The sequence below is a fragment of the Camelus dromedarius genome, chromosome 16 (assembly GCF_036321535.1).
Source record: "Camelus dromedarius isolate mCamDro1 chromosome 16, mCamDro1.pat, whole genome shotgun sequence".
Classification (NCBI taxonomy): domain Eukaryota; kingdom Metazoa; phylum Chordata; class Mammalia; order Artiodactyla; family Camelidae; genus Camelus; species Camelus dromedarius.
Genome location: NC_087451.1, coordinates 19,768,196 through 19,794,488, shown reverse-complemented (window position 1 = coordinate 19,794,488; position 26,293 = coordinate 19,768,196). Strand labels below are relative to the sequence as shown.

Sequence of the window (26,293 nt, the reverse complement as noted above, 5' to 3'; positions counted from 1 at the left end):
GGGAGGAGGGGCTTCCGGTCGGCGCAGAGCCGCTTCCGGCGCGGCCGGGCTCCGGGGCCGCGGGATTGAGGGCGTGGGACCGGGTTATGGATGGAGTGGGCTCCGAACTTGCGGCTCAGGCGCAGCCCTTTCCCCTTCCGGGCCTCTCCTGCAAAACGACCTGGATTCGGTGGTCGCCGGCCCTTTCCTCCCGCCGGCCTGGCTCATCTATTCAGCCCCGTGCTGGCCGCTCTCGGAGGAGTGGGCGGGGACCCGACTGGCGGGCCGAACCGGTGTGCAGCTGGGCGCCGTGGTGCCGAGGCGGCGGGAGCCGGGAGGAAGGCCGCGCGAAAGAGGTGATGCCTGAACCAGGTCTTCAGGAATAAGCGGGAGTTTGTACTGTGGAAGTGGCGGGGACACTGTACTAAGTGCTTTATCTGCATTGTCACCGAGTGGTCCTAATAACTCGTGATGGAGACTAGTATTCTCCCCATTTTATAATTGCGGAAGCCTCAGTAACTTTTCCCGTAACACAGTAAATGATGGAGTCAGAAATTGAATTCCCCAAGTCTAGACTCTTAACCGTACCCCTGCACTGCCTCTCTGCCTGTCTGCTGTACCTGTGAGCCAAGTGTTTGACATATGTTCTTTCAACATCTTTGTCTCAGCTCTGTACTCATAGCCCTCTGAGGGGATACAGCGAGGTAGAAGCCTCAGCCCCTACCTTCTAGGTTGTGTACACCTGATCCAGTTGACTGAAAATACAAAGCAAAGCGCTCCAGTGAGTGGTGCGGGCTGTTCAGAGGAGGGAGAGATGTCAATCAGCTGGAGTTGCTGAATGCACAGGAAGGATGCTGTTTTCAGCTGGGTGTGATCTGGAAGATCATGGAAGGACATTCCGAGGCAAGGACAGCCAAAGCAAAGACCGACAGCTGGGTGAGGAAGGCAGATCTTTCCAGTTTTCTCTAAACAAGCACAGATCACACCAGGAAGCTGACGGTTTTCTTGGGGGCCGCATTTCTTTCATCCTGCTTTAGAACAGGTGTTGAAAACTCAGATAATTGCAGGGGTGGGCAGCTAAGGTAAGTTAGTGCCTGGCTTAGAGACTGTGTGAAAAAGAGAATGTAGGCTTTGCTAAAGGCCACTGCTGTCTCTCCACTCTAGCTAATTGTTGCCAAGCAGCAAAGCTCCCAGTGTGACCGGATCTTCCCATTTTTCAAGAAAGCCAGAAATCTAGATGTTTATATGAAATCTCCCAACCTGTAAATATAAGTAAATCATTCTATTTAAAAAAAAAAAAAAAAAAAACAAAGGCACACTGGATAGACTAATCAAAATATGTGTGTTATCCAAATTTGTTCTTGAATTATGTTTTAGAATTTCCTGGTATAGTGTAAGGACCATTTCTTATCTTAAAGACTGAGATTTTCATCTTTTGGTTATAAACTGTTTCCAGTCTGTCTTTGTCATTCTTTTATCGGATGAAGATGAAGCTTTTTCTTCCCATGCAGTCCCTCGAAGGGCCTCAAATTGCAGCCAGTGCAGCCACTCAATTTCTGAGAGGTGCTGGTTTCAGGGAGCAGTCTGGAAGGTGCCCTTCCTGGATCTCATTGAATATCTTGTGGTTTTTTCAAGTCTTTGCTGACAATTTCTAGGACTGTCAAATGATAACAGACAATTCCTTGGGAAACAGTCTAATGTCAATGATGATATGGGAGTAATGGATGAAACAAACTTTTTTTTTTCAACTGTAGGACTTCTCAGAGCCTTTAAAGTGTCAGTTTACACTGAGGATCTTAAGCTCAGGCTTAAAGAGCATTTTACAAACATTCTATTCAATTCTGAAGTGCCTATTTTTCACGTTTTAAAAATCTGGATGTTTTCATTTAACACAGGGCCTGTTTTTCCTCTCAAAAGAAAATTGTCATTAAGCTGATGATTTTACAGTCAGTAGTGTCTTAGATCAGGAACGTTGCATCATTAACCAGTGATACTGAGCAAGGGAAATTGAAGCCTTTTTAGTGGAGGACCTTCAGGACATGGAAGCAGGCTTGGCTTAACTGAGACTCTTGCTCAGAGCTTTTAAATGTTTCCATCTTTCTCTCCTCAGGATTCCACCTGCCCCTCAGCTCTTCATCTGATGGCTGGCATCTCGGGGATCTTTTTTTCCTAAAATTGTTGGAATTCCTGTGATCATCATGAGAACTCTTCCCCTGGCCCCGTCACCGTCCTGTATCCTGGACTTGTTCTAACTAAGGAACCTCGGTTTAGACACCTGAGTATCAAGTTCTCTTCCTGAGGAATTCTCCAGTCGGTAGAATGTAGACTCCATTTGGGGTATCTCTTTTTGGCATGATGATCTCCTGACATATCGCTGTGTCCATAGGTGTAATTTTTCCATTTCTGGAAACAGACACTGCTACCTCTATTCAGAACCATCAAGCCTGTACCTCAAAGTGTCTCCTAGCCTTGGAGTGCTGAAGTTCAGTTGGACTCTCTGCTTCGTTCTGGAAATTTGTGGGCTCCAACTCAGGCCATGTCACAACAGACCAGACCTGCAGACCTCCCAGGAGGACAAAACCCATCTTCCTCACCCACAAAGCTGGACTCCTCTTGTTGGATATGAGACCTTTCTTTTACCTCTTTTCTCATTTCTTCTGTATTCACATGACTCCCATTCAGTCACGTATGTGGACACACCTTTGTTCCCGGTACCTCCACTGCCTCTTCCCCAGTTCTGCTGCAGCTGCTCCTGAGCCCAGGTCCCAAGACAGAACAGGCCTTTGACAGCAGCTGGTGTTGTTTCAGGAGGCAGCAACATTTGAGGATGTGATCAAAGATTGGAACTGTTAGGAAGCCTCTCAGAAGGACTGCAGCAGGGGCGCAATGCTGGACAGTTATAAGAACGTGGTGCCTCAGGGTAAGGAGTCAATCTTATTAATCCTGTGTAGAATCAACAGAGGAAAAGCCATCATTTAAAAATACCCCCCCCTTTTCTCCTTGTATCTCCTAAAATGAGGATAGACTCTTCAGCCTCAAGAAATTAAGTTGATTATGGGAAAGCTAAAAAGTCCTCCCTGGTGCTAACTTCAAATTCAGAGTTTACTATTATTATGTGGTACCCTCTAGCAACATTCTCATTTATATTATTTTAAAAGGAACATGGTCAGGGGTAATAGATCAGTGGTACAGAGCGTGTGCTTGCCATGTATGAAGTCCTGGGCTCAATCCCAGTGCCCCCATTAAGGAGGGGGAAATAAATTTTTTTCAATAGCTTTATTAAAAAATAATTTTCTAAAAATAAAAGGAATGGAGGATATTAACCTATTGCTTTAGGGGTTTCCATTTATCCTCTCCTATTCAATTAACAAAGGTCAGTTAATTAGGTTGTACTATGTGAGCTAACAGATTCATTATGTATTCTGTTTGCCTAAAGTCTAAAATGACTACTTATTTGTATATCTTGCTGATTTAAAATTCTGTTGACATACTCTGGTTTTGAATGGTCCTAGTGGGCTTTTTGGTATCATTCTCATATTGCTTTCTGCTGTTACTCTGGTACCTTTCTTCCATGTCTTCAAAAACCAGATGAAAGCATTAATGAGGAACTTTGAAGGGAAAGTCTTCCAGGTGGAATATCAGTGAATTTAACTTTAACTTTGTTCTCTTTCTTAGCATCCTTCTTACAGTTCTCCATGGTGCCGCAGAGAGCTGGAAACGATCCCCCTGGTGTTTCAAATACAAGTGAAATGGAACTGGAGATAAGAAGCATGAGAGAAAAGTTTCTCACCAGTGTAACTAAGTTAGTAGAAAGCAAAAGTTACAATAGCAAGGTATTTTCCAAAGAAAAGTACTTTCAAACAATAAAGGAAGTCAAAGAAGCTAAGGAGAAGGGGAAGAAGTCATCACGTGATTATCGCCGAGCAGCAAAATACGACGTGATCTCTGTACAAGGCACAGAGAAACTAATAGAGGCAACTCACGGAGAACGAGATCGAGTACGGTATTATGTACATAAGGAGGAGCTGTTTGACATTCTTCACGATACACATCTCAACATCGGGCATGGCGGGCGGACGCGCATGCTCAAGGAGCTGCAGGGGAAATACGGGAATGTCACCAAAGAGGTCATTGTCTTGTATCTGACTCTGTGTAAACAGTGCCACCAGAAGAACCCAGTACCCAAGAGAGGCCCTCCACCTAAGCCCATGCCACTGAAGGACACTGACTCCAGATGCCAAGTGGAAATACTTGACATGCAGTCAAATGCTGATGGCGAGTTCAGGTTTATTTTATATTATCAGGACCACTTGACCAAGTTTATTATTTTACGGCCATTAAAAGCCAAACAGGCCCACGAGGTGGTGAGTGTCCTATTGGATATTTTCACAATTCTTGGTACACCCAGTGTGTTAGAATCTGACAGTGGCGTGGAGCTGACAAACCAGGTTGTTAACGAGCTCAATGAGGTATGGCCAGACCTAAAGATCGTCTCTGGTAAGTACCACCCTGGCCAAGGCCAGGGCTCCCTGGAGCGAGCAAGCCATGATGTCAAGAGCATGCTAAGTGCCTGGATGCAGAGTCACCACTCATGTCACTGGGCTGAAGGCCTGCGATTCATGCAGATGGTGAGGAATCAGGCCTTTGATGTTTCTCTGCAGCAGAGTCCGTATGAAGCAATGTTTGGTTGCAAAGCCAAATTTGGACTCTATTCCTCTCACCTACCCCGGGAAACTGTGGCTATTTTACAAACAGAAGAAGAACTAGAAATTGCTGAAGAACAGCTAGAAAGCAGCCTTTGGATCAGGCAGGAAGAAAGGGCTGAGGTTGGAGCAGACAGATCTGATATGGATGAGGACGTCAACCCCACTCCTCCCGAAGTTGCAGAGCCCAGCACCTCACAGGGGGCCCCAGGTCTATTCTGCTGGTGAACAGACACCTGCTGGCTGGACAATCACAGTGCCTCAGGGTACCACTAGCCATCTGAGAACTGTTGCCAAGGTCCCAGGGGAAGGAACGAAGGCCGCACTCTCAGGAAGGCTGTCTGCGGTAGTCCTGGCTCAGAGGGGAAAAGTGGATCAGGTCTCTGATGTAGGGCTGCTGTAACAAGTTGCCATAAACGTGGAGCCTTAAAACAACAGACATTTATTCTCTCGATTTTCTGGAGGCCAGAGGTCCGAAATCAAGTTGTCGGCAGGCTTCGTTTCTTCTGAAGGCTCTGAGGAAGAGTCCATGCCATGACCTTCTTCCTCTGGTGACTGCCGACAAGCCTTGGCATTTCTTGGCTTATAGTAGCATAAATCCAGACTCTGCCTCGTCTTCACGTGAGTCTTCGCATGCCTTCTCTCCTCTGTGTGTGTGTGCTCCTTTTCTATCTCTTACAGGACACCATTGGACACCAAATCTGTGTCATTGGATTGGGGGCCCATTTTAACTGAAGATGGTCTCATCTCGAGATCCTTACCTTGATTACATCTGCAAAGGCCCTTTTTCCAAGTCAGGTCACGTTGACGGGTGCTTGGGGTTTGGACTTGGACATACCTTTGGGGGATGCAGCTCTACCAGCTACAATCAGTTAGAAGAGTGCGTTTGCCTGCAGAACATGAACTGATGGGCTCTTAAGCCTGTAGAGCTGATGGGGCTCCCCTACGCACGTCTACTACATATTCCTTCCCCTGCCTCGTCCTGCTCAGACACAGAACCCAAAAGATGGGGCATCTGAGAAAAAGATGTAGATGCAGGGTAAATAGTGAGAAGAAAAGAGGTTGATGTAACATGCCTCAGAGACTGGCTGCCCCACCAGCTGAGCTCTGTTTCCTGTTTCAAGAGAAACCTACTGTGCCACCCCCGCTCCTAGAGTGGCCCACACAGGGATTATTGCGTGACCTGCCTGAAACATATTTTAAAAGTGGGTCAGAATTATGGCACGGCTGGGATTTGAATCTGAGTCTGCCACTTTTCCATGCCTCAAGTACAGAAAAGCATGTTGTATTCCCAGAACGCGTCAGTGCATTCCAGGAAGTGACCAGAGCAGAGGAATAAATAACTAAGAACTCTGGAGCAAAATGCAAAAGTTGGCCTGATGTCACTGCCCCAACCAGAGAAGAACAGAGCAGGGCCAGTCTGGGTCGTGGTTCAGAGTAAGCGGAAGGATAATGCCCAGGATCTGTGCACTGCTAGGTTCCCGAGGCCTGGAAGAGTGCCTAGCCCATCAGAGGTGTTCAGTTAAGAATTGGTTGAGTGAATAAGTGATTCTACAGAGATGGATGCAGGGGAAGAGAAAGGGCCTGCCGTCCTTTATTCTCCTGTTCATTCTTCCTGCATATCCCAGAGCGAGCTAAAAACCGTTCTGATCGCCCCTGGTGCTGGTTTCCTCTTCTAAAAGGGGCAAGAGCAGTCCTGATGCCACCTGCCTCACAGGGTTGTGAAAGGCGGTGAGATAATGCAGATGAAATTCTACGATGTGAGTTGTCCTTGGTGCCAGCAGATCTTGTCCTCCGCCGAGAGCTGGAGATCTCTGTCCATTGCCATTACTTTGCTGATTGAACAGTGTTAAGTTGGTTATCCATGGAGCCTGCATCATTATTAGAAAGGCGATGGTGTCACTTCCCAGCTTGTTTTGGGGCCCAGAATCTTGCTCTGTCCTTGGCCAGCACCTCACTCTCCATTCTTCCTTTGTCCCTCAGCCTCACAGGGCCTGGGAGGCCCAGCTTGACTGATGTTACCATCCCTCCCACCAATGACCTAGTACCTCCTGGTTTGTGGGCAAACCGGGAACCACATCATCAGCTTGTGTGGGTGAGAGGTGAAATGAGGCACTATGCTGCTGTCTTTCCCAGGGGATGGCTACAAATAACTTGGGTTTCCGGAGCTGCTGCTTGAGTCTTCCTCTTTTGCTTTTTAATGTTGGCAGTGGAGAGAGTTGAAGGTGGACACCTAGACCCAGTCCAGCCTTACTCTGCATTACCGCATTTCAGCACCTGCAGCAGAAGTCACCAACTAGTGCGCCACGTTTGCTTTCAGTTTGCAAATGTATTTTGTCCGCGTTAGTGTTTTTTAAATTTAAAGTATTAATTGCCATCACTTTCAAAACGGAAGATTTCATATAAAAATTTGGATGTCTAGCACCTCTTGAAAACTTGGAAGATCTGGCCCTACCTGGTCCACATTTCTGCATGGCAGCAAATGGCCGGAGCTAAGTGGTGACACTCCACCCCAGCCCGCCCCCACCATCCATGCCTGATTCTCCACTTGGCCACCATCTGGGCCACCCAGAGTTTCTGCATATGGATTTCTGTGCCACATTGCTAAAGAAAGGCAAGTGAAATCAGAATGTGAATAAAGGCCAGAAACAGAATCATGTATCTAGGAATTCATGGTAAAAGTGGCATTTCACATCAGTGAGAAGGGTTAGATTATTCAATTAATGGTGCTGATCAATTATACCTCAATAAAAACAAACAAACAACAGTGCCAGATCATATAGCTGTTCATCTGGAATTTAGGTTGTTTCCACAGCTTGGCTATTGTGAATGATGCTGCAGTCAGTGAACATGGATGTGCAAATATAGATCCTGATTTCAGTTCTTTTGGGGGAAAATAATGCAGAATTGGGATTGCTGGAATATGTTTTTTTAATTTCTATTTCTAATTTTTTGAGGAACCTTCATGATATTTTAATAGTTGCATCATTTTACATTCCCATTGACAGTGTACCAGAGTTCTGTTTTTCCACATCCTTGCCAACACTTTGGATTGGGTTTTTTTTGTAATATCCTTACTAACAAGTGTGAGGTGAGATCTCATTTTGTTTTTGACTTACATTTCCCTGATAACCAGTGATGTTGACCATCTTTTCATGTACTTGCTGCCTTTTTGTGTGTCTTCTTTGGAAAAATGTCTCTTCAAGTCCTTTGCCTGTTTTTTAATTGGTCTTTTGGGTTTTTTGCTATTGAGCTGAAGAAGTTCCTTAAATATTTTGTTTTTGTTGTTGTTTTCCACCATGGGTCATTTTGTTCCAAACTCACTTTCCGTTGCCTTCATATTGACAGATCGTGCTTGTTCCCTAAAGCAGTGATTTTTTTTTTTTTATGAGGGGGAGGGGGTAATTAGGTTTATTTATTTATTTGATTTTTCAGTGGAGGTACTGGGGATTGAACCCAGTACCTCAGGCATGCTAGGCATTCACTCTGCCACTTGAGCTATACCCTCTCGCCCTTAAATATTTGGGATATTAACTCCTTATCAGATATATGGTTTGTAGCTACTTTGAGAGAAGATGGGAGACCCAGAGATGGATGCTTTAGTGAATGTCTTCCACTTACAACTTTATCAGAATTAGCTTTACATTGTGGATTGGAATCTGCTTTTTTGCAGCTCTAGGGGAAGAAAAAACACTTTCTTCTGATATTTCTGAGATTCTATTCCCAGTGGTTTTTTGAGGCTAAACATTGGAATGTCATTAGTTAGCAGTGAGATGGAGAGGGAGGAGTATCTGAGAAGCTCAGACTTCAACTCTTGGTTCCAAATTATTTTGCATGTTTTCTGGATATTTATGCAACAGATCATTAAAGCATGGATTGCCAAGGGGAAGTTCAAACACTGTGTGGGCCAGTTACATCTGCACAGTTACTTTAACCTTTTCTGATTTGGTGCCTTTGGGGTGTAGAATTTTAAGGGGAAAGGTTTAGTGGGGGTGTTTTTAAATATGTAATTTACGTATCTTTCCTTTTGTGGAAATTTTACAGAAATTGTTTTGAAACCTGAGATACTTTTAAATGTAAAAGAGCAAGAAACTTCTGTCCTTCAAAAGTTAACCAATGGCAGAATAGGTTTGTCTCTGTAATCTTCTGAATTTTGACCAGAATTCTATTCTTTGAATTACTGAAACTTAGTTTCTGTTCTGGGTTCCTGGTTCCACTTTATTGTTGTTATCTTGGCGCCAACCTTTGTTTACCCACGTTGTGACATTTTTACCCCAGAATTAATTACCCCAGATGGTCTGCTGTACTATGTTTTCCAAGCAAACAAAGTGGGCAGGAAATAGGAGCTTCCTGAGCAAATTGGCTTTCCGTTTTAATATGAGGCTTTGCCTTTTAGAAGCTTGTTTATCTTATGTCTACTTTTCTTATTTATAATTGATCATATATATAGGTTTGGATCTAATTATATTTTATCTTTTTCCATTTAAATTTGGTCCTGATATTTTGCCTTTGGCTTCCCCGGGTCTCCGTTTAGAATCTTACTGTTCTGTTTAATTTGAACTGTTACATCCTTTGTGTTGGCTAGCTCCTTGCTCACAATAACTTCTCCGCACCTGGAACTTTGGCCTAGGATTTCTTTTCACTTTTAGACCCTTCCTGTGGCATGAGCAGATGAGCTCTTATCTCTTTCCTCTTTGGGTTTTGCACAGACGGGTCATTCAGTGACCAGATGTTTGCCTCTCTCCTCCCCCTACGTCACCTCAGCCCCGAGTGTGCTGTTCTTTGAAGGGTATCACCTCTCCCGATGCCTTTTCTCCTGATACACTGACAAGAATCCTGGAAATGGCTGCCTTAAATGCAGGGACCAGTAGAATCTTGCCTCAACACATAACCCAGATCACCAGTAAGAACCCAGCTGTTTTCCAGCCCTAACACACTGCCTCTGCCTTCGGGTAGGGCGGAGGGAGCCAGTCCAGACCCCTGGAATCTGCCACCCTTCCCCCTCTCCAGATGCAGGTACTCTCTGTATCAGGAAGAGAGCCTCCTTGAAATGCGTCTTCAGTCTTAGCTTGTCCTCTTCCATCTCGCCTCGCCCACCCATTTCTCTAGCCTATCACTTTCATTCTTCGACATCAATAAACACCAGTGCCTGCCATGGTGCTGATTTACCATCAAGTAAACAATCATAGTAGAGTGCTCAGTGCTGAGATAGGGCACAAAGCAAAGATGTCTAAGTCTGTACAAGGGTGCTCAGTGAGGCCTCCCCACAAACTGATGTCCTCACATAAGCCGAGCTTTGAAGGATTGTCTGCAGTTCGCCAATGTACATTCTCCATCCTGCCTCTGCATTCGAGGACTTCTTGCAGGGGAAATAGGCTTGCTGAGATCCTCAGTAGCAAAACCTGGCTGAGTAGGGGAGCCTGGACTTCCACCCTGGACAGGCTGTAACAAGGCACCTCTCCTACCACCCCTGCCTGTCCCTACCTCCTGCCAGGGTGGTATCAGAGCAGACCTAGTGGGCAACTGGGACTCACACCCCTACCTGGCAGTAACGAACCTCCCACACACATACACCCAGTGTCGGTGAGGACTGCATGGGGATCCTGGACTTTGACCCCACGCACTGGTAATAAGGTGCCTCTTCTCCCCTCCTGGGGTGTGTCAGAGGAGGCTGAGTGGGAAGCTAGAATTTTCACTGTCATCCAAGGGCCATCACTGCACCCCAAGTAGACGCCACATGGGGAGCAGTACTGAAACACATCTCCCCCTCCCAGCCAGGGAGGCCTAGTGGGAAACCTGAAATCCTACCTCTGGCCGGCAGTAGCAAAGTACCCTTGCCCCTGCCAAGGGCACCCAAGGAGGCTGAGTGGGGAACTGGACTGTCACTCCCTGCTAACAGCAGCAAGGAAACGCTTGCTTCCTCACAGCACAATGTCAGAGAAGGCCAGGGGCTGGGGAGGGGAGTGATTAGATTGGTGAAAACGTTCTGGAATTGAATGGTAGTGATGGTTGCACAACATTGTGAATGTACTAAACCCACTAAATTATGTACTTCTAAATGGTGAGTTTTATGGTATGTGGATTGTATCTTTAAAAAAATAAAAAGAGCCATGGAGACTCACTCCTGGGCAGAAATAGGACTGAGTCCTAATAAGCAGATTTCAACTTCTTCCCAGCTGGATTTCAGAATTGCTATAAACCAGGGACTCCTGTGTGCCTCTCATGTCCCTCCTTTTTAAACAGTGATGGCTATAATGGTTATCCTCTGACTGTCCCACCACTGTACTCTGGGTGCGCAGGAAATGATCACTTGTCTCTTGGGTTCACGGGAATTCAGATGGGAAGGAACTGTACTTGAGGAGCTGGACTTAAGGAATTACATCCAAAGATCCTCACCTGTACCTGGACTTAATTTAGACGGTGTGTTTGTTGGCTAGGGCTGCTGTAACGAAGGACCACAGACTGGGCAGTTTAAACAACAGAAATTTATTTTCTCACAGCTCTGGAGACTGGAAGTCCAAGATTAAGGTGTACAGAGATTTGGTTTCTTCTGAGATCTTTCTGCTCAGTTTGTAGATGGTCAGTCGCCTTCTCACTGAGTCCTCACATGGTCTTTTCTTCTGTGCACACACATTTATTCCTAATCTCTTTTTATAAGGAAACCAGTCAGATTCGATTAGGCCCATCCTAATGGCCTCATTTTAATTTAATCCCCTCTTTAAAGACCAGATCTGCAAATACAGTCACAGTCTGAGGTACTGGGGATTAGGGCTTTAACCTATGAATTTGGGAGGGGGAACACAGTTCATCCCATAACAGAGGGCAAATGTATTGCAAAATTTTGAAACTCCCCATTTTCCTGATGCCTCAGCCTCCCCAGACAGGCTGTGAGCACCCCGCCAGATGACCAGGCGCACCAGTGTGATAAGGCTGGTTCCTGCCGCAGGTTCCCCTCCTTGGCTTCAAATGCACCAGTGAAACCCCCTCATGCCTTTTGCTTGAGTTCTTCACCCTGACCCCACTAAAGATGTGCCCACGGGTCCTCACTCTCTCTCAGCTCTCCATGTGCTTGGCGGAGCCTACTCCCTGGGTGCTCCTCCCATGTGGCCCCTGCATGGCCTGCCATGCCTCCTTCTTCTAGGACCTTTAATTTCTTCTGCCTCTGAGTGTTGTTGCCACAGCCACTTTGGAATAATCCTTAAAGACCCCGCAGGGGGAACTTAAACTCCCCCACCTCTAGCACAGCAGAATTCTCAACCCTCAGCTGATTGATGCTGAAATGGGATGAAACTTTGGAGGGCCCTTGGGATAGTGAGCATATTTTGTATGTGGGAGGAATGTAAATAATTTGGTACCAGAAGGCAGACTGTGGTGGTTTTAAAACGTATCCACAAATTCTTGATACTCTTCCCCTCAGTAGGTGAAAATTAATTCCCCTCCCCTTGAGTGTGGGGTGGACTGAGTGACTTGCTCCCAACAAATAGAAATATGATGGAAGGTTCAGTGTGTTTCTCCCAAGACTAGGTCATAAAAGGCACTGGAACTTCCTCCTCATTGCTCTCTTAGATGACTCTCTCTGGGAACAGCTAGCCCTGAACAATCAAGTAGCCCATAAAGAGGCCCCTGTGGCAAGGAACTGAGGCTTCCAGCCAACAGCCCTGTGAGTGAACCATATTGGAGGTAGATCCTCCAGCCCCAGTCAAGCCTCCAGATGACCCAGCTGACATCTTGACTAACCTCCCGAGAGAGGCAGAACAAGAACCATTCAGCTAAGCTGCTCCCAGATTCCTGATCCCAGAAACCATGCAAGCTAATAAATATTTCTTATTTTAAGCTGCTAAGTTTGTGGTAATTTGTTATCCAGCCATAGATAATATACTAGGTCTTTATCATAAGAGGAAAATCATATATAGACTTGAAGAGTAGCCCCTTTATTTATGTTACCTGCCTAGCCTCTGTAGGCATTTGAGTTGATGACTCCTACAAAATTACAAAATCTCTCTCTCTAATTAGATGATGTCTATCTCCAAGGCAGAGGTCATGACATCCCTGTGTTCTGTGCTCCTTCCCCAGGATGACTGATTCAATAACTTCTCCAATAAACCCTTGCTAGTTACCATTGTGGAATGTCTGTTCTACCTAATTTTCAAGCCCACGGATTAGGTTCTTTGTTCAGAATACTTGCTTGGAGGTAGGTTAGAAATTCCACAACTGTTGGTCAGGGCTTCGTGAGTTCTCAGTCACCTGAGCTGGACACTGAGGGTCGGGTTGCTGCTCAGGGCGCCCAGTACAGCCACACCCCCTTTTGTGCCCTCTTTGTTTAACCTGCTTCTTACTTTGGGGTCATTTTGCTCTTGAACCCAAGTTCATAAGTGATACCTCCCTCCTGAATACTCCCCCTACCTACTAATAACAAATGTTGGAAACGGGTAACAAAGTTTAAAGAGGCTTAGCTCGCCAGAGGTGTTCACCTGTGTACAAGTGTGCTGTGGGGAGAAGTTGGGCAGGTTTGAGGACCAAAGTAGTGCCAAAAGGCTCCCAGGCAGGAAGAACTGGGAAACCAGCTTGTTCTTTCTCCCTTCCTCTCCTTCAAGTTACCGTCTTGTCTCAACAACTGCCGGACATGATAAACAAAAGACAGACAATTTATTTCACATCATCTAAGCTGTATGCAAGGCAGCAACAAGGAAAGGGTGTGCAAAACAGGCCTAAAATCCTCCCTCTCTAATTCCCTGCAGTGGTGAGGGCCAACCTACTCAAGGGTTAGGGGGCAGGATGAGGAGAGAGATTCAGATGAATGGACAGAACTTGGTGCCAGGAGTTCAGAAAACGTCACCGAGATGCCTTCTTCACTCAGGATCCAGGACTTCCGCCTGGTTGACAGTGGTGTTTGAGACAGTCTGCCCATTCAGAGAGTCTCGTATGGGCCTGCAGTTGCTGCTGGAGGACACGGTGCCAGAGGGATGGCTCAGAATCAGACTCCAGAACCTTTTATGGTTGAAGTAGCAGAGGGCCGCTAGGAAAGGACAAGGGGATGGGGGAGAGGAAAGTTGGAGAGTGGGAGGAAAGTGGCAACAAGGGTGAGGCCGAAGGGAAGAGAAGTCCCTAAGAACCTATCCCTTGGGGATTGACAGCCCCCTCCCTCCACGCTTCCTCTGCCCTGACCCACCCAGTTTCCCTGCTTCCCAGGGCACTCCAGCCCACTCACCACAGGTGACGTATAGGAAAAACACCAGCCAGCCAATGAAATAACTCCAGCCAATGGGGATTGATAAATTCTTCTTCAACTCGAAGAGCCAGACGTTAATAGGGAACAGTATGAGGGTGAAGAAAATCAAGAAAACTAGGAGACAGGAAGCAAAAAGTTCTTATTCTTACCCCAGAATCCCAAAGGGACTCGTCCTCATCTGCTGAACTACAGCCACAAACCACAGCTCCCATCAGCACACACACAGTACCCAGCCCCGGAGGTTCCTGGGTATCAACCCCTCCACCTCTACCTCTCCAGTGACCAGGAAATGACAACTCACTCCTCAGTCAACAGCTACCAGTTCTGATCGCCCGTCACCCACAAAACCCGTACCCCGCTCCCAAAGCAAGGAAGAGGGAAAAGTGCCAGGGAGATGTGGGTTAGGAGGAACTAAGGACCTTTTTCAGAGCTAGGGGGCACCTTCACAGAAGTTCACGACTGTCCCAATCCAGCCAAAGAAGGGCAATCGCTGAAAACCAGGTATGTACGGCAGGTGCAACCAAACGGTGAGGACGAGGCCCAGCCCCAAGGCCAGGCAGAAGGTTATCCTGGCCACCCCAAAGGCTGGGTGGTTTGTCCACAGCTTAAAACTGTCTAGGGAAAATGAGAAAACAGGATGAACCAAGGATTCATGAAAGACACAATACAATCAAATGGGCAAACACGAGAAAATGTTCAGGCCCCCTCATAACCAGAGAAATGCACATGTGCGATAACAATAAAATACCACTTCCGCTTGTTACATAGGCAGAGATTCTTGATGTGGAAATTGCTTAATAATTCCAATCACATGAAAACAAATACCTCAACAGAAAACATGGACCGAGGACTTGAAGTGCAATTCTCAAAGGTATTTGAATGTCCAACAAACACCTGAAACCCAACACCAAGAATTGTAAATTAAATGTGCATAAAAAAAGAATAAAATAATGCCATTTGCAGCAGTATGGTGGACCTGAAGATCATCATTCTAAGTGAAGTGGGCCATAAAGAGAAAGAAAAAAGCTATGTGATATAATTTCCATGAAGAATCTAAAAAATAATAGTAATAATGACAAAATGAACTACTTACTATTTTTAACTTAGATGACTGATTTCTTGAATATGTGTAAGCACATTTGACTGTCCTTTATGATTGGATTACCGCGTTCTGTTGATTCTTATTTAGTAGTTGGCTTTATTCCTTTGATAACTATGTAAGTTTAAAAAGCTAAAGCTCTGATCTGTTCTTAGAAACAATGATCAGTACATATATGTAAACTAAAACAAAAAATGCAGTATACTGTTTATATGTATTTACATGCAATATAATGTGTATGTGCAGTCAAACTGTAATAATTCTACCTAATAAAACTGAAAAAGGAAAAAAAGAATTGTAAATTAAATGTGATCTTTTGATGTATCAAATTAGCAAAGATCAAAACAAAATTGCTGATATCTTGTGTAGGAAAGGAGTCAGAGAAAAGAGGGGCTTTGACACACTGCTGGTGGGCAGCATTTCTGCTGCGTCACGTGGCACAAAATATCCCCCTTTCTAAAATCTAAATTGTTAAAGCCCTTTGACCCAGCAATGTTTCCTCCTGGAATTTATGTTGAGGAAATAATCCAAGATAATGCACAAAAATTTATGTACAAAGATCTTCTTTGCAGAATTATTTATATGTCTAATAAGATATTTCTTAAATAAATTATAGTGTACCCATAGAGCGGGTTAGTATATGATTGTTAAAAATGATGATATAAAAAAATGAATTAAAAAATGATGATCTGATAGTTGGTTGTCTCTAAACAGAATGTCTCTAGGAAGAAACTAAGGAGGAAACCTGGGAGCCACAGGTGCGAGGCTTACTTCACTATGTAATCTATTGTATTTTTTGAATTTTCACTCTGTACATACACGACCTAATCAAATAAATTTTAAACAGAGGTGAGTTATAGAATAATGATTTTTTGGTACAAATAAATGCTTACCACTGAAAAGTGGACTTTGCAACACACAGCATATAAAATGATGGCAATTTTGAAAAAAATAAAAGGATGTATTTGTAAAAATAAAAATAAACGAATATATTTATTTTATATAGATACACAAAAGACTAGACGTATATCCAGTATAATGCCAACTGTGATTACATCTGTGTGGAGAAATTTTAGGTCATTTTTATTTCCTTTCTTAAACTTTCTGCATTTCTAACAATGACTATGCAACTTTTTTTAAATCAGAAAGAAATTGCCTACTCATATGTTTAAAGTTAACAGTCATTGCTGGCAGAGCTTCAATGCAACAGCCTTTTCATATATTGTTTATTTATTATATTATTTACTTATTTTATTTTGGCAGGGGGGAGGGGAGAGGTAATTAGGTTTATTTATTCTCAGAGGAGGTACTGGGGATTGAACCCAGGACTTCCTGCATGCTAAGTAGGTACTCTACTGCCTAAGCTATACCCTCCCCTATATATTGTTAGTGGAAGCATAAAATGCTATCATCCTTTTTGAAAGCAACATGAAAATTTTTATTCAAAGCCTTAAAATATTTATATTCTTTGGTCCAGTAAATCCACTTTGGGAAATCTTTTCCAAAGAATACTAAACCCAGAAAAAACTTTATGATTAACCAACTTTTTTGCTTCTTTTTTTTTTTCTCAAATAGGAAGCTGGAAATAAATTTGCCAAAAATAGACAAATAAGTGGGAAGAGTATAGCTCAAAGTGTTAGAGCAGATGCTTAGCATGCAGGCGGTCCTGGATTCAATCCCCAGTACCTCCACTAACAATAAACAAATAAACCTAATTACCTCCCCCACAAAAGAAAACTGAAAAAAAATTTTCTTTAAATAAAAATTAAAAGCAAAAATAGACAAAATAGTCAAATAAAAAATGCTAAATCTATTAAGTTGAATAGGACGGTCATAATATGGAAATGTTTATTATATCTCCTAAAGATAAATTTTAAAATAATATAAAATAAATAATAAAAGTAATTTAAAATATATAAAATTATTTATGAGGAATATAACTATGTAAAAATCATTCAAAACATGTTCAATAGGACAAAAAGAAGCCTGGAAACAACCGAGTGCTGAATCAACAGCCAGTGGAGACTGTCTTTGACTAGCCCTGAGGAGCGAAAACTCATGGAGATACTTACATGAGTTTTGGAGCCAGACACACCTGAATTACCATTGTAAACCTGCCACTGTTAGGTTGATCCATATGAATTTGCCCTTTTTGTCGGTGAAAAAAACGTCAAAAATTGGTCATTTCATGTTCAACCTAATAGCTGTATGACCCTGAGCAAGGTAACCTGAGTCTGTTTTCTTATCGGTAAAATAAGGATGATTATCTCTAGCTGTTAGGATTGATTGAGGATTAAATTAAGCAAATAGGATAAGTATGCCATAAATGTTTCCCTAAATTTATTGGAATAAGGACATGTTGCTTTCATAATAGAAGTAAATAACAGCTGTGTAACTTTTTTTTTAATGTTAGCAAGGTGAAGAAGTGGAATTGGGGTGGGGGTGAGGTTCAAAAGCGCTGAGAAAGGAGGCCCAAACCAGGGAGGTGAGGGGACAACACGACAGGAAACTAACAAGACTAGGGAATGAAGTAGCCGCAAGAAACCTGGGAAGGAAGGAACAGGGTAACCAGATGTGGAAACCCAGAGCTGGCCCAGAAAAGCAAAGCCTGAGGCCGGAGAGAAGACCAGTGGTAGGAATGTGGGCCTGAGGGAGAGCATTCTGGGGCCTCCTCAAGCTCTGGGTGTGCAAGTCTGGAGAATGGCCATCCCCACCTCCCATGAGTGATTCACATGCGCCCAGAGGCCATGCCCCTCACAACATTTCCGCAAGCACAGACTTGGCTCCCCCAGCCTTATCAAAAGCAGTGACACTTTCCATTGGGTCAGGCTAATCGGGGAGGAAAAATGATCCCTGGGGGTCTTGGGGCCAGTGGAACCATCTTACAGGCCAAAAAAGTGGGGATGACCAGAGAGAAGGCCCAAGAATACCGGGGTGCTGATGGCCAGGCCAAGGCAGGCTGCCGCCCTGGTGTAGGATGGGGGTGTAAGGGGCTCACCTTTCCCATTCTTCTGAGTTGGAACAGCTCTTGGATTTGCAGATCTGCAGGAGCCCCATGGACATGATGTGAGCCGTCGTGTAGATTCTGGTGGTAACATTCGTGGGCCAGCGCTGATAGAACCGACACTTCGAGAGGTACAGCCAATTCTTGGAGAAGACCATGACCAGCAGCAAGATGAAGGCAATCAGGCTGAGCTCCGAGGCCAACATCTGCGCTATCCAGCGGGAGCTGTGTGTAATCCTCCATTGCAGGGGCAGCGGAGAGACCCGGCGACGCTGCACATGTTGGTCCACAGGCAATTGCCTGTTACTGGCCGGGGCGGAGACGCAGTTCTGCACCCCTTCATCTTGTTCCAGGCTCACCTCCACCCCATCCTGCTTCCCAGCCCTCCCAGCCGTTTCTAGTCTTCTGATGCTCATCGCTGTCTCCTCCTGACCCAGGAAACTCATCCCTAATGTCCCCTGTCCCCATCTTGAGCACTCCCTGACTTCCCTGCTATCCTCCACCCCATCTCTCCATTCCCTTGCCAGAGTCAGTTGTCCCTCATCTTTTAAATATTATCATCAGTGGCCGCCTCAGGGTCTGGGATCTGGGAAAAAACAACCCATTCAGCAGGACAGGGCCACTAACTGCCATGGAATATTCCTGGAGGGGGGGGGGTGTCAAATGGGGGAGGGGACCTACAGCTTCAGCTCCAGCTCTTTCTGGAAACCCTGCTCCTCGGGCCCCAACTCAGAATTGTGGGTCTGATGCCTCCCTTTGCCTGAGAGCCGTGGTCGCTGAGGGTCTCCTCTCTTCCCATGTCCTCTGCCCTAACCCCATGCCAAGTGCTCCTGATGGAGCAGGAGGGGAGCTTGTCCCCAGGGAAACATTTCGATATGCCTTCTACACACGTCATCCATCTTCTCCCTTACCTCCCCAACCTCTGCTCACATCAGGTCCCCAGTTCCCATTCCATCCCCAGTTTTTACCTTTTCTCTTCTTTTTCTCTCAGCACCAGAAGGGGGAGGGCAGAGGATGAGGAGGCAATTTAGGGGCTTCACACAGTCTGAGAAGATTTTTCTCACCTCTCTTTTAAGCTATAGGAAAATAAATCTGAGTCACCTGCGGCAGCCTGATCACAAGGGCTTCCAGACCTCACTTAGCCCCTGAAATTCTCATGAGATGAGAGTCTTTCCAATTTGGGATGTGAGTTTGAATCCCACCAGAGTTGGTTTGCTTTGCAAATACAGTGATACATGTGATTAAGAACACAGGCTTTTGGGTCCAACAGGCAGAGGGATGAATAAACAACCTTGTGAACCTGAAGGAATCACATGGCCTCAGATTACTCATCTGTAACCCAGGACAGTAATATTTGTTTCCAGCTTGGTTTGGGAATTGAATGAGATCATGAACAAAAAGCACTCTGGTTCATGGTAAATTCCCAGAAAGTGGAGTTATTATTGTTAAGTTATTGTTGTAATGGTTTGGCACCATTCACTAGCAAACAGAAGGAGCAAAAACACAGAGGTGTTTGGCAGGCACGCTTGCATATGAGTGCTGCAAATGATGGAATGGAAGCAAAATTAATTTAAGGGGTATTAATAATGGATCATGAGGTCACATGAGGTCACTCAGAATGGTTAGAATCAGGAATTCAAATCCTGTGAGGAGTCTTCCTCTGTGTCTTACTCTGTTCTGGCTGCTATCACAAAATACCACGGACTGAGGAGCTTATAAAGAGCAGAAACTTATTTCTCATAGCTTTGGAGGCTGGTAATCCAAGAACAAGATGCTGTCATGGCCAGCATGGTGAGGTGACAGTCTGATTCCGGTCACAAACTTCTTGCTGTGTCCTCACATAAAGCTAGGGAGCCCTGTGGGGTCTCTTTTATAAGGACATGAATCCTATTCATGAGGGCGGAGCCTCCCAAAGGCCCACCTCCTAAAACCATCACCTCGGGAGTTAGTTTTCCAACATGTGAACTTGGGGGACATAAACGTTCAGACTGTAGCACTCAGACTCTGGTCTGCTTCTCCCTGAGCACCTTGCTCTTTCTCTGCAAACCAACCTTCTCCTCTTCTCTGGTCCACGTGGTGAGAATCGTGGCTCTTACACCCCAGGCTTTCTGTCTTACACCTTTAGCTGCCAGAGCGGAGACCTCTCAGTCCCAATCCCAAACATTCTCTGGCCCTGTTAGGGACAAAGACCATCCCTAGAACAATTAGCCATGAAGGCTGACCCATGAATTAATGACAGAGAGGGAGTGGGTGGACAAATTCCCTAGCTTCCTCCGCCAGAGGATGGGAGAACTCTGATGCGTTTTCTACACCACGTGGGAGCAGTGTTGGGGACAGGGAGGGAGGGCTGAGCCTACTGGGAGCATCACTCATGCCAAACTGGTGACCAACAGGACTGTGTTTTCTTCCTTGAATCTGTTCTAGTTTTTCCTGAAGTTCCTAGAAGTTTTTAATCATAACAAGCAGTTCTAACAGCAACACAAAACAACATGGAAAAATCTTGGGGATATAATGTTTCCTGAAAAATGTAACTTCCAGCAGACTAGACCATAAAACATGACACCATTTTTCTAGAGCTCGTAAACAAGCACAATCTAGCAAAACGTTGTTTAAACATGCATGCCATTATGATTGCATGGTGTGTTTTTTAAAGCAGTGGAAATAAATAAACAAACAAATAAACAGCAGTGGAATGATAAACATAAAATATAGTATAGTGGCTATTTCTCAGGGGAGACAGGGAAATGGGACAGGAAGGGTTACACTGATACATACAGCTTATTGGCAGTAGGTTCGTGGTTCCTGAGCTGGGTGATAGGTACATGGGTGTTCATTATATTAGAATCATTTATAACATACATTTCATATAACCCTGTGAATGTATCAAATATTGTTTTTCAAAAGGTAATTTAAAATAGTCCAACATTTCCTCAAGAAAGGAAATGTAATCTTAGTGATTACTAGCTCTGCAATGAAAGACATTTATATAGTCACAATATATAAGGTAAACACTGTTAATTGAGTTTCAACTTTTAGAATCAACAGATGGACAAAGCACGGAAGATATGACTATAGCTACAAAAATAAACATAGCTGTTATCAGCCTTGATGTTGCCCAAGTAGAAGCCTAGAAGAGGTTAACTGGAAGGTGGGAGGAAGAGAAAGAGCCGAAGAGAAGGGTGGAGGACCTGACAACAGGGTCTCCATATAAGGTTGTGCAGGATGGGCACTGCACAAGAGCAGGCAGCAGAGGAGGTGAGTGAGAACAGAACTCCGGTCTGCACTCTGCTTGGCAAGCCATGCCCTGCCAAGGAGACCCCACTTTGTTCTATATCTCATAAAGGTGCTGCTCCCCTCCAAGCCAACTACCTCTACATCTGTTCAGAGGGACTGTCTTTTAACCATAAGGTTAAAGGCACAAAGGCACTTTATGGGCTAGCACCAGTGCTGGCCAACTATCTCATAAGGTTTTGTACCAGTGAGAGGGAGTTTCTATGCTTTGTTTTCAGATTAGCACTTGCTCGCCTTTCCAGTGGCACTCAGTTAACAACCACGGAGTTCTTTTTGTGTGCCAGGCATTGTTCTACGTGCTTTATAAATAATAACTAATTTTATCTCATAATATCTCTGTAATGTGGGTATTATTATCCCTATTTTACATATAAGCTAACTAAAGCACAGAGAAGTTAAGTAACCTGCCCAAGGTCACACAGCCTTAAGTGAGAGAGGCCAAGAGAAGATTCAAGGACAATTCCTGGGGGATTTTCTCTCCCACTGTTGGTGGTCTCTGTGCAAGGGCGTCCATCTCTTCCTGTAGGATCTGATGGGGTCTCTCCCCAATGCCTGCTACAGCCAGCATCTGGCCCATGACCTGATCATGGCCTACTGGATGTTTTCTCCTAGAACTCTGAACCTTGGAGGGTAGCGCAAGGATGAGAGGAGTGTCGGCAGTTATCTCTCACAGTGGCTGTGTCCTGATGCAGCTCTTGGGGCTAGTAGTCCATGGCTGTGTATTCTGATTCCGGTTTCCTGCCCCACCACCCCCAAGCTCCCTTGGTCCTGCCCATCCCCCAACCTGGTCATGATTCTGTGAGCTAACACCCATATCCTTCTAACAAATTGCTGTGTACTTCAGTTGGGACTCCAGGGACATTCAGGGTAATTTAATAGGTACTAAACTCTTTATGGGATCTACACAGATTTAAGATTTCCCTTAGGTTATAAGGTAGAAAGGCTGAGATGGGATGCTACCCCTCGCCCACAATTTCTGCCTTAGGAAAAGTAATCTCTCACTCCCCCTTCTCCCCTACTCCTCCCATCTTGGAATGAGAGTCAGATCATGCTTACAGAAACTTTGCTGCAAGGTACAGTCAAGCCCTCTGGCCTCTGGAGGAGAAGCACCAGTTTAGGAGGCTAATTGTCTTAACACTAGGTAGACAATTGAAGAATCCCACTCTCTGGGAGAGGGCCGGAGGGGGTGTATTCGATAAGAGAAAAGGGCCTGTGAAATCTATAACTCTCCTCACATGGTCCTGAAATTATCATTTTGTTGTAAAAAAAAAAAAAAATCCAAAAAATACAGCCAGATCCAGAAGAGGAGACAGCCTTGAGTTTAGCAGACTCTTAACGCTAGTGCAGAGGCAGCCTCGCTGTGTCTTTCAGTTTATTGCCGGGGCTGGGGCCGCACAACTGCACTGAGCACCAGTCCAGAGAGCTCAGAAGCATTTTCTCTTGGGGAAGAAACTGATATTCTGATTTTTTTTTTTTTTTTTTTTTTGGTGGGGGAGGTATTTAGGTTGATTTATTTATTTTTAGAGGCGGTACTGGGGATTAAACCCAGAGTCATCTATGTTAAGCATGTGCTCTACCACTTGAGCTATATCCTAGCCCCTTGATTTTTTTTTTTTTTTTTTTCTATTTGGGGTGAGAAGAAACAAAGTAGACTGAGAAGAGGTGAGAACCAGAGAGAAGTGCTGACAGGTGCTGGGAAAATGTCGATTAAACCCAACGCGCATTTCCTGAACCTCTGCTAAGTGCCTAAATTGAAAGGAGGCTGGAATGGAGAAGGAGGAAAATAAAGTGGATTTGGGAGCGAAGGCAAAAAGAAATGTGGAGGAGGGACTGCTGGCAACGGAGGGGTCAGGATCTGGCCTGGAAAAGCAGAGACCTCAGATTTGGGAGCAGGAGCAGAGACTGATTTTCCACGAGGCTACTAAAACTTAAGCTTCCCAGACCCTTACTTGTGTTGGCCCCTGTCAGGCTCCCCTTGAAGGGCCCCCAAAATGTGCTCAAATGGGCATATGTTTCTATAAAATTTGCAAAAGTCTGAACCACAGTCCATTACTCTTTCCAGTCCAGCCCCAGCCCTTTCGGCATCTCATCCCATAGCACTGGGGCGGCACGGCCTTGGGCACTATGGGGATCCAGCGAAGGAGGTTCAGTTGAGGACATACTTAATTTGCATTGAATGGATGTGGTAAGCAAACCTCCAAAGTGGCCCCCAGTAATTCCCAACTGCTGCTCATGCCTTTTTTGTAATCTTCTTGCCTTTTGACTAGGGTTGGATTTAGAGATTTGGTTCAGATGAATGGTTAAAGTGATGGGGTATCTATTCTATGCTTAGGTTATAAAAGACTAACTTCCTTTGTGAGAGCAAACCCCTCTGTTGCCTTCTCAGCTTGCCCTCTGATAAACAAATTGCTTTTGTTACCGAAGGCAAGTTCATGTGACCCCGTTTGCCTGCCACACTATGAGGCCAAACGAACTGAAATGTCGGAGTCTGGAGCAGAGAAAGATTTATTGCAGGGCTGAGCAAGGAGGATGGGATGGCTCGTGCCCAGGAAAACAAACTCCTCAAAGCTTTTCAGCAGAGCATATTTAAAGACAAGTGGGTGTGGGCGGCGTCACAGAGTATGTGATCAGCTCGTGCACAATTCTCTGATTGGTTGATGTTGAGGGAACAGGGCAGTCAACACTTTCAACCCCTTGGTGCCAGGAGGTCTGGAGGTCAGGGGCTCTCAATCATCAAGTAGTTAATTTCTTCCCTTTGGTGGTGGTTTTTAGCATCTGAAAAACTCGGGAAATATTCATGAATACTATTATCTGGGTACTTCAGAGAGGAGCTACAGCAGAGGATATGCGGGAGGGGTTTGGCCCTGGAAGGCCCCACAGGCTCCTGCTCGGTTACACTGTATGAGGGAGGCCCAAATGGCAAGGAATCGAGGGAGGCAGCCAATAGCTAGTGAGGATCCAGTGTTCCCGGTGTGAACGAAAATACTGCAACCATATCAGTAAGCAAAGAATGCTGAAACCAAGTCTTCAGCGGCTGCTGCCACCCCCCAGTGAGGACGGGCCTGCAGCCCAGCCTCTGCAGCCACTCACAATGGTGCCCTCTGAGGGGACTCAGAATAAGAAAGGACAGGATACTGGCCCTAGATAGCTAGGTGCTTGTCAAAGGAATGAATTCAATGAGCCCAAATGTTTGCTTCCTCCCATACACAGAAAAGCACTAAATTCTTTAACTTGAAGTGCCTGGTTTTCTTTAGATAACAAGAAATCTTTTACTGTTCCAACTACCTGGTCTTTGTTGTAAATCTCCTGTATAACCTAGCTCCTCCCCTGCCTCTTCGGAGCAGTTCCTCAGAGCGATCTGAGAGGCTGTCATCCCGGCTCGAGTCCTCCTGCCAAATAAAACATAACTCTCAACGTTTAGGCTGTGCATTTATTTTAGTCGACACCGGTGATTAGGTTCTTGTCTTTTCCCAGAAAGAATTCAGAGATAAGACATGGAGGTTAAGAAAGTAAAGTGAGGATGTATGAAGGGATAGATAGTACCTTCTGAAGGGAAGCGCGGGCAGGCTCAGGTGAGCAGCTGCGCTGTTTCTTTGACAGGTTGGTTGCATAGGTTGAAAAAATGAATGAGCGGAATATTCATTGGGGAGGGAAGGGTTTGGGGTCGTCTTCCCTGATTTCCATCCCAGCCCCACTTTCCCGAGGGGAGGGGGGATTTTTGTCCTTACTTAGTCTGGATTGGAAGTGTCATGGCGTCGGGGCATGATGCGGACTTCTACTCTGCAAGGCTAATTTTATTGTAATAAAGGCATAATGAGCAAAAGTTTACATTGGGACACTGGAGATTCCTGCCTTTTCCCACTTTTCTTTGTTGGCCCCAGGCCACTTGTCACCCCAAAATCCTTTAAGCACAGAGATGGGAGCATTGAGGGAGAGGGAGAGGGAAGAGGAGGAAAGAAGTTTTCAGGGATGGACTGAAAGCCTGGCTATGCTAACAAGCAGGCTGTGGGGAGAAGCGGGCTCCTCTCACCCACCTGTTGCTTGAGGTCGTAATTGCTCAGCTCACCTGCAATAATGGCCGAGCTGGTAGACCCAGAGCCATAGAAGGGCCAACGCAAAGAGAGGTCAGTGCCCTATGCTGTCTGTGTTATCATCGACTCCCCAGATATGGAGGCCACAAATATGGAGGAGCAGGGCTGAGCGGGGAGAGCACATACTGACTTAGAGAGACTCTCAACAAGGTCTCAGCTTCCCCAATCTCTCCCCACCCCCCTCTTTTAGAACATGTGGTTGCATTTATGTGCCTTTATGTCCCCCAAACAACTCTTAACTGGTCTCCACCTCCCCATTATCTCAATATTAGAATCTCTGACTCGGAGACTGGAGGCTTCCTTAAGTGGCAGGACTAGGAAAGGGAGTAAGGAGCTGGGGGAAAACATATCTGGGGCACATGTGCAGTTTTGTGTCTGCCTCCAGATATCTCAGTCTATTTGTCTCTCTAAGTATCTCAGTGGAAGAGGGGGAGTTTGTACTGAGGGACTCCCCCCACTAGGAAACTTCAAGGAGCGCTGACACCAGCTCCCTCCCCATGACCACTGCCTTCTCTTCCTGGACTTCTATTCCCTTGTTGCCACCCCTAGAGTGCTCTCTGCCCAGATCTTCCCAGGGCAGTAACCTTCTTGTCATTTGGGTCTCAGCTCAAATGTCACCTCCTCCAGGGTCTTCCCCAAAGACACACACACGACGCTGTATCATAGCCCTTGCTGTATTTTCTTTGTAGCACTCACAGCTACCTAATCTCATCTCACTTTATTAATTTGTTTACTTAGTAACTTCCGCCCAACCTCCACTCGCCTAGAATGTAGGCTCCTTGAGGACAAGGTCCTTGTCTTCTTCATCTCTGTATCACCAGATCCTAGAGGATTCCCTGGCACATAGAAGGCACTCAATAAAATAGGTGTAAGATTAAAATGAATTAAACACGGAGA

The 26,293-nt window shown here is 45.3% G+C and overlaps 2 protein-coding genes across 3 annotated transcripts; one reads left to right on the top strand and one right to left on the bottom strand.

Annotated features, from left to right (window-relative positions):
* Positions 1-57: 57 nt before the first annotated feature.
* Positions 58-13,912, top strand: KRBA2 (KRAB-A domain containing 2). 2 transcript variants are annotated; one of them, XM_010996472.3, is made up of 3 exons: positions 58-335; positions 2,090-2,899; positions 3,655-13,912. In XM_010996472.3, exons 2-3 carry the CDS (start codon positions 2,866-2,868, stop codon positions 4,908-4,910), a joined length of 1,290 nt encoding a protein of 429 aa, XP_010994774.3. In that variant the 5' UTR covers positions 58-335; positions 2,090-2,865; the 3' UTR covers positions 4,911-13,912. The 2 variants fall into 2 exon arrangements, with proteins under 2 accessions (XP_010994774.3, XP_064351311.1); XM_064495241.1 differs by lacking the exon at positions 58-335 and adding an exon at positions 398-915.
* ODF4 (outer dense fiber of sperm tails 4) lies at positions 13,532-18,512 on the bottom strand. Its single transcript, XM_064494937.1, is given in 4 exon segments — positions 13,532-13,698; positions 13,891-14,025; positions 18,009-18,018; positions 18,020-18,512. Coding segments are annotated over 4 exon segments (753 nt in total). The 5' UTR covers positions 18,461-18,512.
* Positions 18,513-26,293: the final 7,781 nt, after the last annotated feature.

Coding starts and splice junctions, on each gene's coding strand:
- KRBA2 (XM_010996472.3), top strand. CDS start 2,866: ATGCTGGACAGTTATAAGAACGTGGTGCCTCAGG. Junction 2,900..3,654: donor TAAGAACGTGGTGCCTCAGG/GTAAGGAGTCAA, acceptor TCTCTTTCTTAG/CATCCTTCTTACAGTTCTCC.